The sequence below is a fragment of the Canis aureus genome, chromosome 22, assembly GCF_053574225.1.
Source record: "Canis aureus isolate CA01 chromosome 22, VMU_Caureus_v.1.0, whole genome shotgun sequence".
NCBI lineage: Eukaryota > Metazoa > Chordata > Mammalia > Carnivora > Canidae > Canis > Canis aureus.
Window position 1 is genome coordinate 23,064,645 of NC_135632.1, and position 16,536 is coordinate 23,081,180.

Sequence of the window (16,536 nt, forward strand, 5' to 3'; positions counted from 1 at the left end):
GTCCCTTAACCATTCATATTTTCTTTTATTGAAGTTCTGTGCTTCATTCAATAAAGAAGTAATTTCTTCATATTTTCTTCCAATTTATTTATTTTTTTCAGCTATATCTAATCTATTTTTCAACTATCCATAGCGCAGTGGTTCTCAAAAGTTGGGAGTGTCAGGAAAGGCCTGGGTGGCTTAGCGGTTGAGCGTCTGCCTTTGGCTCAGGGTGTGATCCCAGAGTCCCAAGATCGAGTCCCATGTTGGGCTACCTTCATGGAGCCTGCTTCTCCCTCTGCCTATGTCTCTGCCCCTCTCTCTCTGTGTCTGTCATGAATAAATACATAAAATCTTAAAAAAAAAAAAAAATTGAGAGTGTCAGAATTGCCAGAGCTCGTAAAGAATACATAAGCCGTAGGCTCATTGAAATAGGATAAGTCATGGATCCTTGTGTTCTCACCAAGTGCCCCAAGTATTCTGATACCACCAAAGTTTTAGAACCACTGCTTGAATTTTTAAATTTCATTACTTTGGTTTTTCTTTTCCTCAGGTTGCCTTTGGTTCTTTATCCTTTTTTTTGTTCTGTTCTTTATCAAATTTGGCCAATTTTGACAACCTTTGTCATACTTTTGATTCATTCCTTTATTCTTGAAATCTCTTGGACACAAATACTTTATTCTGTATCTGATTATTATTTTATCTGTAGTCTCTGGGGAGTGTAATTCTGTTTTGTTACACTTTTGGTTTTGCCAATTTTTGCTAATGGTGTTTGAAACAAGTAATTTAGTAACCCCTGAAGAGTCAGGATTTTTACTTCTGGCTGCTGAGGAATTTTCTTATTGTTTTTCCAGCACAGCTATTCATTACTACATGTATTTTTTAAATTATTTTAAATATTTTCTCTGACATTTTTAATTGTACTACTTTGAGAGGGGTTCTTATGACCACCCAGTGTGCCATATTGCTAAAAATGGAACACTCAAAATTTGGTACAAGATTTTGGAAGTCTGTTATCTAATATTGAGGCAGCATAATTTCGTGAGCAGCAAACCTCTAGAATTGTTTATATTTGTATATCTGGTCTTAGAAATATTACTTATTTAATAGCAGCTCAAAAAGCTTCTTTGCCTACATATATTTACTTTGGATATTTGCAGCTTATGGCATTATTTACTTTATATTTACTTTAGCTGATAAACTTTTTTTCTTATTACTTTAAGGAGGTAATTGAGTTCTGTGTTCAAAACGAAAATTCAGTGAACAAATGGAAAAAACCTTTAGTGATTGATAAACTTAAGGTAAGAAAAATGAGGAAACCTTTAACATTAGAAAATGTATATATAGGTGTTTTTTTTTAAACCTTAGTTTGTTATTGCTGTTGTTATTATATATGTAAAGAATAAATATATCAATAATAACTTTTAAAGAGAAAGTTAAAAATAGAATCCACAGTATACAAATTAGGTTACAGAGAGTTTTGTATAAAGTATAGGATGAGGATAGCTTCTTACAGCTGTTGAAAGAAAAAAAGATGATCAACACCACTCACTACCATCTGTTGTGAAATTGCGATAGAAGTCAAACAGGACATTTGTTCCACATGGGCTCAGAGTATTTCATCATTTTAAATCCTAACCACAACACATGTAAGAAATTAAAATGTACAAAATAGTATGTTTGGCATAATTATACACAAATGTAGGAGATTCAGTAATAACTGTGATTCAATAAGAAATACTCAAGAAAGCAAATGTAATTTTTCAGCCAAATATAAGGAAAGTTGGAGAAAAAGGCATTTCTTTAATAGATAGGAAACTTGATTTATAATGAATTAGTAACTATTTGGTTTCACACACTGCAGGGTAAATGAAACAAATAACTTCATAAGTGTTTTTAAATTTCAAAAAGCATAAATAGCAGTACATTTTTTAAATAAACTTTTAATTCTTGGTAAATTATGTTCACTCTGGCATATTCATCACTTTGACAGGAAATGGCTAAAGCAGAAGGCCTCTGGAACTTGTTTTTGCCAGCTGTAAGTGGTCTCAGCCAGGTGGACTATGCCTTGATTGCTGAAGAAACAGGAAAATGCTTTTTTGCTCCAGATGTCTTTAACTGCCAAGCACCAGGTTACTATATTATTTAAAAACAACTTTCTCAGATATTTTGAGCAGTGTTTAAAATTTTTCTGTTTCATGATGGGAAGTTTTTCTACACAAAGTCATTCGTTTATAAACTAGTCTATAATTTTACTTTTCAGGTACTTTGATTTAAATATTTTTAAAAATGGATCTGATATTCTCATTGGATTTATTCTTTTGTTAAACATTATTACATTAAGAATATTAGTGAATAGAGGCCACCACCAAACGGACTGGCAATATAAAGATTACAGTTTCACGATTGAGTATTAGATATTTATATGACTAGTTGGAATGGATAGAGTTCCAAATCTTTTTTAGCCTCCCTATTTCTCCATTTCTTCACCAGTTTTTTTCTTTAAGTTTTTAAAAATTTAAGTAATGTCTAAACTCAACCTGGAGCTTGAACTCCAGACCCTGAAATCAAGAATCACGCACTCTTATAACTGAGCCAGACCAGGCATCCCTATTCACCAGTTATTTATTGATTACTTACTATGTGCCAGGCACTGTTCTAGATCCTTGGAATGTATCAAGGAATAAAATACACAAAAATTCCTGCTCTCATTAAGCTGATGTTCTGATGGAGTGAGACAGAAATAAATAATAAATATAGTAAGTGAATAAATTATGTAGATTTAAAGATGAAAAGTGCTTTGGAAAAAATAAGGAAAAAAAAAAAGCTCCAGCTGGGTAGGGAAACTCTGGAATGCTGGGGAACAAGAAATGCAGATTACAATTTAACATGGAATGATCAGGATAAGTCTTACTGAGAAAATGATATTCAATAAACATGTAAAAAGGCGAGAGAGTTAGCCACGCTGATATCTGGGGAAAGAATTTCCACAGCAGAGGAAACAAAATGCATAGACCCTAAGGCAAGAGTATGATTGGTATATTACAAGAAGAGTCAAGGAAGCCGGCCTAGTTGGGAAAATAGTAAGAGAAGATATCAGAGAGGAAAAGGACTTATAGGGCAGGTAAGGGCTCATATCTCCTGTGAAATGGGAAGCCATTGGAGATTTGACCAGAGGAATGACAAGATGTTACCTCAGTTTTAAAAGAATCACTTTGACTACTATGTTGAGAATTAACAAAAGGGGGGAAGGAAGGAAGTAGGGAGTCTGTTGTAATAATCCTAGTTAGAGATGATGGGGATTTGTTCCAGGGTGGTAGCAGTGGAAAAGGTGAGAAGCAGAAATATCCTAAGTATATTTTGAAGGAAGAGCAAAGAGAATTTCCTGATTGGATATGGGAAAGTCAAGGATGCCTCCAAAGATAATGGCATGAAAAATTGGAAGAATAAGGGAAGGAAGCCAACTTTTCTTTAAAAGATAATATGGAAGAGATAAACCTGGAATGTAGTCTATAGAAGAGGTTTCCAAACCTGGATTTGTCAAAGAACTGGCTAAGGAACTTAAAATAGACAAACAAAACACACACACACACACACACACACACACACACACACACACAAGATTCACAGTCTCTATCCCTGGAGATTTGATTCGGTAGGTCTAGGGTAAACCCTGGGAATGTCTTTTGTCTTTTTTTCCCCCAAGTTACTCTAGTTACTCTGTTGCAATCAAGGACCAACATTTGATTTGTTGTAAAAGGATGATGGTATGATATCTTATATTATCACTGAACAAGTTAGAAGTCAATATTACTTTTTGTGCTCATTGTATGGCCCTGCTGCTAAAGCTCTCCCATAAAGAGTTAATGAAGGATGGAACTGCCACAAAGAAGTATATGGTATATCTGAGAGAAAACACAGTCTGGTTGCATAGCAAAGTGTTTGCATGGTAGACTTTGACTCTCATTTATTTGGAACTATTAAGGCAGTTACAGACTTCTGATGATGGTTGAACCATCCTGAGGTGGTTTTCCCTCTTCAGATCATCAGTTTATCAAATTAATGCTGTATTACATTTTAATTCAATAATGAGGCTATTGTAAAGGTCAAGAAGTCTATCACAGAATTTCTAAAGATTCCATCTCATTTATGTGAAGCTATTACATTATGCTATATATAGGTGGCATGATTTTGTGGAAGGAGAACTGGTAGTGTTTTGTTTAAAACTTAATTTTTTATTGCTACCTATAGTAAGAAATATAATTTATATTTTGACCCAATATGTAGCATATGTAGTTGTACATGTATGTTCATGAATGAATAGGTGGATCCGGTGAGGCGCTTGGGGAACAAGAAGTGAGAGGCATATATATTACTGAAGAGGGGCTTCATGAAATAATAGTTTCTCTTATTACATGCAATACTCATAAGATTTTCAGGAAGAATTTTCACCTCTAAACATGACTTGAAGATGGGGACCTGGGTGGTTGAGGCAGTTAAGTGTCTGCCTTCAGGACAGCCCAGGTGGCTGAGAGGTTTAGTGCCACCTTCAGCCCCGGGCGTGATCCTGGAGACCTGGGATCAAGTCCCACGTCAGGCTCCCTGCATGGAGCCTGCTTCTCCCTCTGCCTGTGTCTCTGCCTCTCTCTCTGTCTCTCTCTCTCTCTGTCTCTCATGAATAAATAAATAAAATCTTTAAAAAAAAAAAAAAAAGTGTCTGCCTTCAGTTCATGTCGTGATCCCAGGGTCCTGGGATCAAGCCCTGCATCAGGCTTCCTGCCCAGCAAGTTAGCCTGCTTCTCCCTCCCCTGGAGGAGGTGCTGTTCCCCCTGCTTGTTCTCTCTCTCTTTTTTTTCTTTCTCTCTCTCTCTCTCTCAAATAAATAAAATATTTTTTTAATTTTTAAAAATATGATTTGAAGGATAGTCACTGAAATGCCTATGAAAACAGTTAAATCCAAGTTAAGTCTCTCAACATGTGTTAAATAAAATACTAAGATATTTTCCAATGAGTCTAATCTAATGTGTTCTATTTTGATCTATTTCATTTTTTTAGAGAATGCTCACCATATTCCATTAAATTAATTTCATGACATACTAATGGGTCATAATATGAAAAATAATGCTATAGAAGACTTCCTTTGCAGAAACAGCTCTGCCACTCTTTCTCCATTTGACCCATGAACTCACTTTTCACTAGAAGGTCATTTTTCTAGCATTATAATTTCTAATATTAACATTTCATGAGTATATCAATTATACTGTCTAAATAATATCACCAAACTGCTGAAATTTTGAAATTGGGCAGGAAAATACATTTTCTTTGGCCAAAGTATGATCAGCAACTCTCGTCAGCAAACAAGAATGTATAAAATCATAAGTAGAAAACTAGGCGTTTTCTATTTGTAGTGGAATTATCTTCATGAAGGCCTTGGGGCATTGTGTTTTAGATCATTTCCAAAACAGATAAAGAAGGGAATGTAATTGATGCCAATTAAATGCTTTGAAGGTTTCTTAATTTTAAAAGATGAATTTTTACTCAAGCTTTCCAAATAGTTCTAAAAGCTTATAGGAAACATATGTAGTCTTCCAATTTGTCTTTTCTTTTTTTGCTCTTCATGAAGTCATATGACATTTTATGTTAGAATGTTGAAAATAGCTATTTTAATTCTATAGCTATTACTAGAAAATTTGGGGGGCCTTTGGGCTGATTTAATGGATTGTTTTTGTAGAAGTAACTTATCTGGACTTTTTACCAGCCTATAAATGATAGTGTCATTTCGCCAGCTTCTCAGAATAAACTTGCAATTTTTGGAAAGATATTATTCAATATTTACCTCATTTGAACTATAACAAACAATGAATTTAAAATAAGCAAAGGAAACAATGAGCTTCATTAATTAGATCTCAAGGCTCATTTTCTCCCTCAGTCAAAAAGAATTTTAAGCTAATGTTAATCTACTAGGAATTTTGTGCATTTTAATATAACTTTGGCTTGGTTAGTAGTGTCTGAACAGAGTGGAAACACATTTTGAGAGACTTAACTTGGATTTAACTCCGTTTTCATAGGCATTTCAGGGACTATCCTTCAAGTCAGATTTATTTTTAAAATTTAAAAAAAATTATTTATTTGAGAGAGAGAGAACAAACAGAGGGAGCGGCAGAAGAGAGGGAAAAGTGGGCTAACCCCGCTGGGCAGGGAGCCTGATGTGAGGCTTGATCTCAGGACCCTGGGATCATGACCTAAGCCAAAGGTAGACATTTAACTGACTGAGCCACCCAGGCACCCCATGTTCAAGTCATGTTTAGAGGTGATATTGAAAAATTCTTCCTGAAAATCTTATGAATAATCAGGGCACCTGGGTGGCTCAGTCAGTTGGGCATCAGACTCTTGATTTCAGCTCAGGTCATGATCTTAGGTTAGCGTTGTGGGATCAAGGCTCCCTGCTCAGGGAGGAGACTGCTTGAGATTCTCTCTGCCCCCCACTGCACAGTCTTTTAATCTATCTCTCTCTCTAAAACAAGATGAATAGATCTTTTTTTTTTTTTTTTTTTTTTTTTTTAGTATTTTATTTTATTTTATTTTATTTTATAGGCACACAGTGAGAGAGAGAGAGAGGCAGAGACACAGGCAGAGGGAGAAGCAGGCTCCATGCACCGGGAGCCCGACGTGGGATTCGATCCCGGGTCTCCAGGATCACGCCCTGGGCCAAAGGCAGACGCCAAACCGCTGCGCCACCCAGGGATCCCTGAATAGATCTTTTTAAAAAAATTTTATGAGTAATCCGTTTTCAAGGGAAAGGTTTTAAATAGTATTTTTTTTAGTTGTTTGATAGGAACAGATATCAGAGAAAAGCTCCTAGAATGTTTTGCTCCATGGCAGACATGATGCATCCTTTGTTATATGAGACTGATACTAGTGTATCAGTAACTGAACAATGCCTTCTGAGGGTTGGAAAGGATCTTTGAAGTTATCTGCTGTCATTTTCCATCTGGGATTTTGTATTTAGCATTTTTTTTTTAAGATTTTATTTATTTATTCATGAGAGACACACACAGAGAGAAGCAGAGATACATGTAGGGTGAGAAGCAGGCTCCATGCAGAGAGCCTGACGTGGGACTCGATCCCAGGTCTCTAGGATCAGGCCCTAGGCTGAAGGCAGGTGCTAAACCTCTGAGCCACCAGGGCTGACCTGTATTTAGCATTCTTGAGATATGACCTAGTACTCCGCTAGATGGTAGGGGTTAGATGGTAGGGGTACACAAAAGTAAGAGTGATGGTATAGGTAAAAAGACAATAATTACTCTCTGAGTTTGAGGAAGGAGATATTTCTGACTAGGTAATCAGAGATTCCTCACAATGGAAGTGGTTCAGGAGCAGAAATTTACTTAGGAATTATGGATAAAGTTAGTACAGTGTATGTTTGAGGAGCAGGAGTCTCAGCACTGGAGTCTCAGTAGAGCATAGAATAATAATTGTTCTCCAGGAGCACTGCAGTTAATCCTAGCAAAGCATATTTACAAGATAGCAAGGAAAGATTAAAACAGTACATTGTTTCCCTTAGTCCTAATTGAGTCAGATGTCATTAAAGCCATGCTTTATTGGGACGCCTGGGTAGCTCAGTGGTTGAGCATCTACCTTCAGCTCAGGGCATGGTCCTGGAGACCTGGGATCGAGTCCCACATCAGGCTCCACTGAGGAGCCTGCTTCTCCCCTCTGTCTGTGTCTCTGCCTCTCTCTCTGTGTCTCTCATGAATAAATAAATAAAATCTTAAAAAAAAAAAAGCCATGCTTTATTGAGGTGAAGCAGACAAGTGTGTGTAATTCAACACAAGTTGAATATGCACCAAATGCCATATATTTATAACTATTTATGGTGTACCTTCATAAAAAATCATATTTACTCTTACGTTTCAAAATATTTTTGTAAGCAAACATTTGCTTTAAAAAGATACATGTGTATATTATCAACATAAAGTTTGGATTTCACATTGGTAAGTTTTTATTTTATTTTATTTTTTTACATTGGTAGGTTTTTAAATGCAAAAGAAATGTTTTTTCTTATTACTTACAGACACAGGGAACATGGAAGTGCTCCACCAATATGGAAGTGAAAAGCAAAAGCAGCAGTGGCTCGAGCCTCTTCTTCAAGGGAACATTGCCTCCTGCTTCTGTATGACAGGTAAAAGCAAATCATGGTTCTCCCCTTGTGCAGTCAGTCATCCTGGAGTTATGGATGATGTAAAGAAATGAAAGAGGTGACTCTGTGTTTCAGGCAAATTTGCCCATGGACAGAGATGTGTATATGTTTGTTTTGAGCTCAGTTTCAAATTTTGACATTTTTAAATGTGCAGAATTGGGAGGATACCAGGTGATGTTTCCTGGTAATCTACTTTAGGCATTTAGCAGCAGAGTAAACCTAACTTCATAATCTTTTGACTTACATTTCTAAAATTGCCATCTATGCATATCTGTTATCTTTTTTTGCTCTTATCTATGAGATATTCATCTTTGTAATAATTTTTATTGTAGTTACAAAATACTTAATTCTGCCATAAACCTAGAAAAATACAACATTCACCAATGCTGGTCACATAGTTCAAATTATGATCATGAAGAGAAGTAAAATTAGGAGCATGTTAATAAAAATGGGTTTGGTACCATTCGTACATAGGAAGCAGCAATTAAGAATTCTTCAAAGGAGGGGAGGTAGGTGAGGGGATGGGGTAACTGGGTGACAGGCATTAAGGAGAGCACATGATGAGATGAGCACTGGGTGTTATACTATATGTTGGCAAAATAAATTTAAATTAAAAAAAATTCTTCAAAGGAAAAAGTCATCATTTTATAGTTGAGCTTACTATTAAACTAAATGTCATCTGGCTATAATTTTGGCCAGATTTAAAAGTCTTCTATAACATTGCATATATTTATAATAGCACAACGGATCTCCGTTTAAAATCAGTAAGAGACATTTATTGAACATCTGCAGTATGATGTTGTCTACAAAGAACTAATTGGAGGTTACAAAATAAGTATACAGCTCTCTCTAAAGAAGCCCCATGGGTCTCTAGTTATAGAAATAGAACACAAAAAATATCAGAAGGACTCATTTAAAAGAGCAGCATAGTAACAAGTACAGATTACTATGATTGAGGGCTAGCCTGTACATTTTGAAATGCCATATAGTAAAGCAATTGTGTGAGGGTGTCCCATGGAAAACTTTCTGAAGACATTGTGTTGAGCAGGCTTTACAAAATGCAAAATGAAAGCATTACTGATGGAATTTGCAAGGCACAGTTAGAAATTATCTAAGATAGTAAACTAGGTGTGGGAATCCAGCTTGCAAAATCTTAGTATTTAGTAGATTTCCATTGTGGGCAATAAAGAACAATATTTTTAATCTACTTTTGATAATTGGAGAAAGGATTGAGTGAGTTATCTCAAACCATGTATCTCTGAGGAAAACAAGGACACAATTGCTGATCCCCAGTGTTCGAAATCCATTTGTTCATTCTTCCAATGCACATTTATTGAATACCTACTAAGTGTAAGTTATAGGAGAACCAGGGTGGAAGGAGGAAAGGATAGGAACATTCCTCTATCCTCAGAGTTCAGATTTCCTTATCTAAAGTCTCTTTTGTAAATTATTGATGTTTGCCTGCCTATAAATTCAACCTTTGCTTATTTATAGAGCCCAATGTAGCTTCAAGTGATGCCACAAACATTGAATGTAGCATCCAACGAGATGGAGACAGCTATGTAATTAATGGCAAGAAATGGTGGAGCAGTGGTGAGTATTCAGATCCATCCTTTGTCCCAGCTACTATGTTAGAATATGTAGTTATTAGTTTCATGATCATAGTTCTTTAAATTCTACCTTTGAAAGCATATTCAAATTTAGAAATATTTGATAAAAAAGAAAAGTAATTTTTATTTCTTTTTAAATATTTATTTAGGAGAGAGGGAAAGAGTGTAGGGGTGGGAGCAGGGAGGGGAAAAGGAGAAAGGGAAAGAAACTCTAAGCAGACTCCATGCTGAGTGCAGAGCCCAACGTGGGGATTGATCTCAGAACCCCAAGATCATGACTTGAGCCAAAACCAAGAGCCAGAGGCTCAACCAGCAGTGCCACACAGGCATCTCAAGAAAAGTAATTTTAATAAAATATAAAAAAAAATAAAAAAATAAAAAAAAAAAAAAGAAAAGTAATTTTAAGATAGCATATCTTGATTAGGCAATATTTCTTTTAAGAGCAGAAAACAGGGATCCCTGGGTGGCGCAGCGGTTTAGTGCCTGCCTTTGGCCCAGGGCGTGATCCTGGAGACCCGGGATCGAATCCCACGTCAGGCTCCCGGTGCATGGAGCCTGCTTCTCCCTCTGCCTATGTCTCTGCCTCTCTCTCTCTCTGTGTGTGACTATCATAAATAAATTTAAAAAATTAAAAAAAAAAACAGAAAACATTTTTTTCTCTTCAGTTTTATAGTTCACAGTTTTTTATAGTTTGTGACAGAAAATTCATATTAGTGCACACTATTGATCATTGTAATACCTATTAAAATTAAAGTTCAGTAGGGATATATTAAATGAACTCTAATAATTTATAAATAATTATATTTAAAGAGATAAGATGTACATGTTATTAAAAATTGTTTATTGTGTCACATATTTTTATTGCTTAAAAATACAAGTGCTTAAGCAAAAAATCAGAATCTATACATAAGAAATGTATTTAGTCAACTCTCAGTAATAGATTCACATAAATGATGAGCCCTTTAGGAAATTGCAAAATTGGCACCTAGAGTAAATATGATTATCAAAGATTGCTTCTAACAGGATAGCCAGTTTATTACTAAAGAAAATTAACAACATGGAAGCAAATTATGTGTTCAGAAATTTATCAGGGATAAAAAGAAAAAAAAATGAAATTTACTAGGGATGTATTAAAAGGACCAGTAAAGCTTTTTATGTATTTTTTGATTGTTCAATTGTTATTCTTTCTGGGCTCTTTGGAAATCACTTATAAACTAAGAAACAGGAAAAAAGGATTAAACTTTGTGTGTAGTTATTCAATTACTGAAATCATGCAGTAAAATTATTCTTACATTAAAATTTAAATCATTTAAAATCAGAAATGCTCCTTAATATGTCTTTTTATTAATCTGTTTCAGATGGTCTAATTCACAGAATGGTGTCTTTATTATTTATGCCTGTTAATACTATTTTCCTGTATTGTTAATTTTAAGTTCATGTTTTGCACATTTATTATTTCATTTCCTCTTCTTCCTGGCTGCTACATTTGCCCCATCCTCCCCCACCTCTTGATTGCTGTAAATTGGCACCACAGTGTTTGAGATTTAAGTTTCACAATAAAGCAGATGTTTTATCTGAAGGAGAAGCATCATTCATGTGTATCGAAGCAGGAGACAGCAGTTTTACATTTAAATGCTAAAAGTACTAGTTGGCTCTGTGGGATCTTCTGAATCAAAAGGAATCTCTTCCACATTTCGTCTTTGTCTTCTCCAGGACCCATATTTCTTAGCAACTTTGATAATGTAGTTTTTAAAAGAGGCTCCCATGAAAACATAGAGGATTGGGTTGAGGCAGCTGTGAAAAAGTGCAATGCTCTCTGTAATTTGGATGGCAACATCCATGCGTTTGCTCATGTCGCAGTCAGTGATGAGGGAGTAGATGATGTCTATGACTTGGCAGAGCCTGACAATGTTATAAGGCAGCTGAGTGACCATGAAAACTATAACCACTGTGAGCAGAACTTTGAGGGGTCGGGATTTTTTAATGTCGGGCATCCTGATGAGGGTCCTTGCTGTGACAAAATAGCACACTCCCATGATAAGAAAGGGTATTACAAATCCGATGCAGATTTCCAGCATTTGAATTGATGCTTTCACCGAAGTTCCTAGGTAATATGGAAAGATGGGAAGGCACCTGGCCTTGTGATTTACCGTATAAAAAACCAGCTGAGGTATACTCAGCAAGATGGCAGTCATCCAGACACAGAAACAGACAAGCCAGCATGTTCTCCCCACTCCTGACTGACTTGGGGCTTTAGTTACTGCCCAGTATCGGTCTATGCTGATACAAGCCAGAAACTGCATTCCAGACACAAAGTTGACCGTGTACAAGGCTGAAGTGACTTTGCACATGATTCTCCCTAAAACCCATCCATGAACTGCATTCACTGCCCAAAAAGGCAGAGTGAATAGAAGGAGTAGATCTGCCACTGCCAAATTCAAGATATACACATCTGTTTTGGTTCTCTGCTTCTTGTAATAGGCATAAATTGCCACTACTATGGAATTGCCTGCAATTCCAGTGATGAAAGCTATTGTGAAGAAGGCAGGCAGGAAAACTTTTGCAAATTTTCTGACTTCTTCTTTTATACAGATCACTTCATACTGACTGTAGTCATGAGTGCCATTCACTTCATTTTCCTCATAATAGTAATCTGTTGACTGGTTGTGTTCCAAAGCCATGGCTCCACTCTAAATGTCAAAAAGAATACAGAATATTCATTTTAATATTGCTTAAAAGGAAGCACTTTTTTTCTAAAGAATTCATTCATTCATTCATTCACTCATTCATCCATTTATTTATTTATTTATGAGAGAGAGAGAGTGTATGAGCAGGATGAGGGGCAGAGGGAGAAGTAGACTCCCTACCAAGTAGGGAGCCCAAAGTGGGGCTTCACGTGGGGCCCCATCCCTGGACTACAGGATTATGACCTGAGCCGAAGGCAGATGCTTAACCACCTAAACCACTCAGACGCCCCGTAAAAGGAAGCACTTTTTAATCTAGCATATGTTTTGTTCTTTTACTAGAGAGATTGTTGCCATAACCTAGGTGTGGCTGAATCTGCTGCTTTTTTAAATTTAGAACTCTTCAGTGGAGGCCACATTGGAATACATCCCTAAGATTAGTTCTTCATCCTTTGTTTTTTCAAGTCTATGTGCAGGAGCTGGGATTTACACAAGAAAGATAAAAATAATACCCTGAGGAATTTTCCTAAACATTAAATCCTAAATCAAAGTAATGATTTTTATGTAAAAATAGTTTTTAAAATATGAAAAGTTAGTCAGATTTCAACAAAAGGAATAAAAATTCTATTTTTTACATATACAACTTTTTGGTTCTTTTTTCTTTATTTTTTTATTTTTTTATTTATTTATTCATGATAGTCACAGAGAGAGAGAGAGGCAGAGACATAGGCAGAGGGAGAAGCAGGCTCCATGCAGGGAGCCCGATGTGGGATTCGATCCGGGGTCTCCAGGATCGCGCCCTGGGCCAAAGGCAGGCGCCAAACCGCTGCGCCACCCAGGGATCCCCAACTTTTTGGTTCTTATGCAGTATATCAAGAGTAAATTAAAAGATTATTTTATTTATCTAAAAGAAATTTATTTTTATTATTTTATTATTTATAAACTTATTTTTAAAAATAAATTCATGGGTAGCCCCGGTGACTCAGCAGTTTAGCGCTGCCTTAAGCCCTGGGCGTGGTCCTGGAGTCCCAGGATGGAGTCCCACATTGAGCTCCCTGCATGGAGCCTGTTTCACCTCTGCCTGTGTCTCTGCCTCTCTCTCTCTCTATGTCTCTCATGAATAAATAAATAAAATTTTTTTTAAAAAAAAGTAAGAATAAACACTGAGGTAATTTATTTGTTATTTTAAAATAAATTTATTTTTATTTTTATTTATTTTTTTAAAGATAAAAAGCGCTAAACCGCTGAGCCACCCAACCTGCCCCTATTCTTACTTTCACTAGATGGCCTTTATAAAACAAAATCTCCTCTAGTTAACTTCCCTTCAAAACCTGTCACACATGCTGAATGCATGCTACCATTCAGTAGCATCATTCCCCCAGTTAGCTAAGCCTTAAGCCTACACTATCCTTGACTTCCCTCACCTTCATCTCTAATTTCCAGTCAGCTCCTAAATTTTGATTTTTACCTTCCAAACAGATTGTGAATCTGCCTCTTCCTCTTAATTTGCCCTCTTTGACACATCTGCACAATTCAACCACCAGGGTTTCTTACCTACTACAGTACCTTCCCAACTGGTATTTGCTATTCTTATTCCTCTTTACCACCTCTTTGCCAAAATCATTTTTCTTATTGCCAACAGAGTTCTGTGTCTCTGAAATGTCAATCTGTCACTCTTCTGCTTAATTCCTTACCTGAAAGACCATTTCTTCACCTGAAAGCTACAATCCAGGCTCCTTAGGCTGGATTGCCCAAGGCTCCCTCCATAATGTGATCCTACCCATGGTTCCTGCTACATCCCTCTACTATGCACCCACGCTGTGCTACATCTCTCTACTACATGCCCCAGACAGTTATAGTACTCATTTGCAAGCAGTTTGTTGGCACATGCTATGCTGCAGCACGTGTCTACATCATTACTCATTCTGTTCCTTCATCTGATAGACTATTTCCTGCCCTTCCCTTAAAGGGCCAATTCCTCCTCAATTAACTTGGCCATCGCCTCCCCAGAAGACTTTCCCGATCCAATATCTACATACATACCCACGTTCATTCTCAGAGAATTGACCCCATCCTGTGGAAAAGATGGGTTTCTTAGTTTCCTAAGAGTATGACCTGTTGGATTTATAACTACTACCTTATAGAGTGACTGGTATATACTAGGTGCTCAGTAAATACTTGTCAAACTTAAGGTTTTACAAACAGGTAGAGCTACTAGTCTAGAATGGATAGATGATATGGCAGGAATCTTCTTGTCTCATCATTAGTTATTGTACCATTTTGGTTCATTATTAAGATGAACTTGCACAGAATTCACAAGTTTTAAAATGTATATAAAAATGACTTTCAGTGTTTTATACTGCTGAGTTTTATTTTTCCTTTTCCTTAGCTTTTCTGTCTCCGTTTGGTTATTTTTATCCTTGGAAGAAGCTCTGACATTCTTACATCATCATTAATGAAAATATTATTTTCAAAGCAGTGTGTCATCTTATGGTACATTTCCAAAAATATATTCTTACTCTTTTTGGATGAATAAAGCAAAGAAGGCGCCTTGATAAGAAAGTCCTGGAAGAACTGCTTTCATTATGTAAAAACCAGGTGCCAACAGCTTAAAATGACTACGTTTATACTTAAGTTTTTTTGAAAAGTTCCAATCTGGAAGACCGTTCTGGTCATCATTTTCTTATGTGTTAATTATTAACCCAGTATGAACTTTGTTCTTTCTTTCTCATTCATCTCAAATGAGAACCTGATGATAAGGAATAATATGCCCAAATAATATAAGATATTAAGGAAGTATATTTTTAAATAAGAATCTTACTAAAAATGTGGGTAAATAGGACAAGAATGGAAATTATTTGCAGAAATGATCCTTCTGGCAGATATATAGGAACACATTTTAGATGTCTTTATAATTACGACAAGAATAAAAAAATAGCATTTGTAAAACAAAGCAGAAAAAATGGTATAGCAAAACCTAGTTTCTCATTGACAAAGTTTCATAGGCAAGTAATGGGATTAAAATAATACCAGAAATAATAAAATATTTTCTTCTTGCTGTATTCAGATTTTTAAGATTAAAGTACATAGCTGTTTTTATATAGCTCTTTTTTGCATGTTAACATTTAGACTTTTGTGCATCAAGATTCCCTCTACATAGGTAAACATACAAAGTCTTTGGGCTTTAAAAAACAATCTTATCCAAGTTAGAATGAGAAAAAGAAAAAACCAACCTGTTTCAGTGTGCAGAGAGGAGCAGTCTTGAGTGCAGAGTAAAATCAAATGACCTCTTTAACTCAGGCTACTTTTGTTTTCGTTTTATACCCCGCCTTTGTCTTGCATCCAAGAGGGCTTTCCTGAAATTTAACCTTGTGAGCACTTGATCTTTTATTTTTTGTATCACCATGCTGTGAAGTCCTATGCAAGTTCCAAGGTGTCTTAGGGTACAAATTTGAAGAAATTCTATCTTGTTTCAAAAACTACGGACCTTTCAAAGTTTCCACTTAGAAGAAAGGAACAAGAAAGTGCTTGCAGCTGAGGAACCAAAGGCCAAACCAAAAAAATATACTCTAGAGAGCATCAAGGCAGCTAATGAGCACTTGTAGGTAGGATCTAGAGAAATACTCTCAAAAGTTATTTTGTCTAAGAAAGAAAAGAAAAAGGACTTTGACTCAGAAAGTTCTCTTTTTAAAAAGAAATTATCTTTAATTATCACAGACTAAATTCTGAATGATAATTAGGCATTTGTAGAACAATATTTTTTGTGCCATATCATTTAATATTTTACTTAAGCTATTAGACTACTCTTGGTTTTTCTATATTTTTTCCCTGTCGTTGACCCCAGAGTATGCCTTTCCCCATGACTTTAAACTATCTTGCCCTCTTATAACCTTTCTTTCTTTTTTTTTTTTTTTTTTTTTCTCAAAGACCAGCATAGAAACCTTCAAAGTCCTTCAGTCTGGGGACATTGTTTTTTCCTTGCTTCCAAACAAACAAAAATTAGAGAAGGGATTCATGCAGATTTAGCCCTTCTGATTTGAACTGAACTCTCCATGTATTTGTA

General features: G+C 35.9%; 2 protein-coding genes across 2 annotated transcripts in view; one reads left to right on the forward strand and one right to left on the reverse strand.

Annotated features, from left to right (window-relative positions):
• Positions 1-16,536, forward strand: part of ACAD11 (acyl-CoA dehydrogenase family member 11) — a 109,526-nt gene that overhangs the window by 43,243 nt on the left and 49,747 nt on the right. Inside the window, exons 10-13 of the mRNA XM_077865169.1 lie at positions 1,203-1,280; positions 1,973-2,111; positions 8,054-8,161; positions 9,674-9,772. Coding sequence (XP_077721295.1) covers positions 1,203-1,280; positions 1,973-2,111; positions 8,054-8,161; positions 9,674-9,772 — 424 coding nt within the window. The remainder of the gene's footprint in view (positions 1-1,202; positions 1,281-1,972; positions 2,112-8,053; positions 8,162-9,673; positions 9,773-16,536) is intronic.
• Positions 10,610-15,947, reverse strand: ACKR4 (atypical chemokine receptor 4). The gene is made up of 2 exons (XM_077865161.1): positions 15,707-15,947; positions 10,610-12,479 (listed from the first exon to the last, which is right to left on the reverse strand). The coding sequence occupies exon 2, from the start codon at positions 12,468-12,470 to the stop codon at positions 11,418-11,420; it is 1,053 nt and encodes a 350-aa protein (XP_077721287.1). The 5' UTR covers positions 12,471-12,479; positions 15,707-15,947; the 3' UTR covers positions 10,610-11,417.

Coding starts and splice junctions, on each gene's coding strand:
- ACKR4 (XM_077865161.1), bottom strand. CDS start 12,470: ATGGCTTTGGAACACAACCAGTCAACAGATTACTATTATGAGGAAAAT.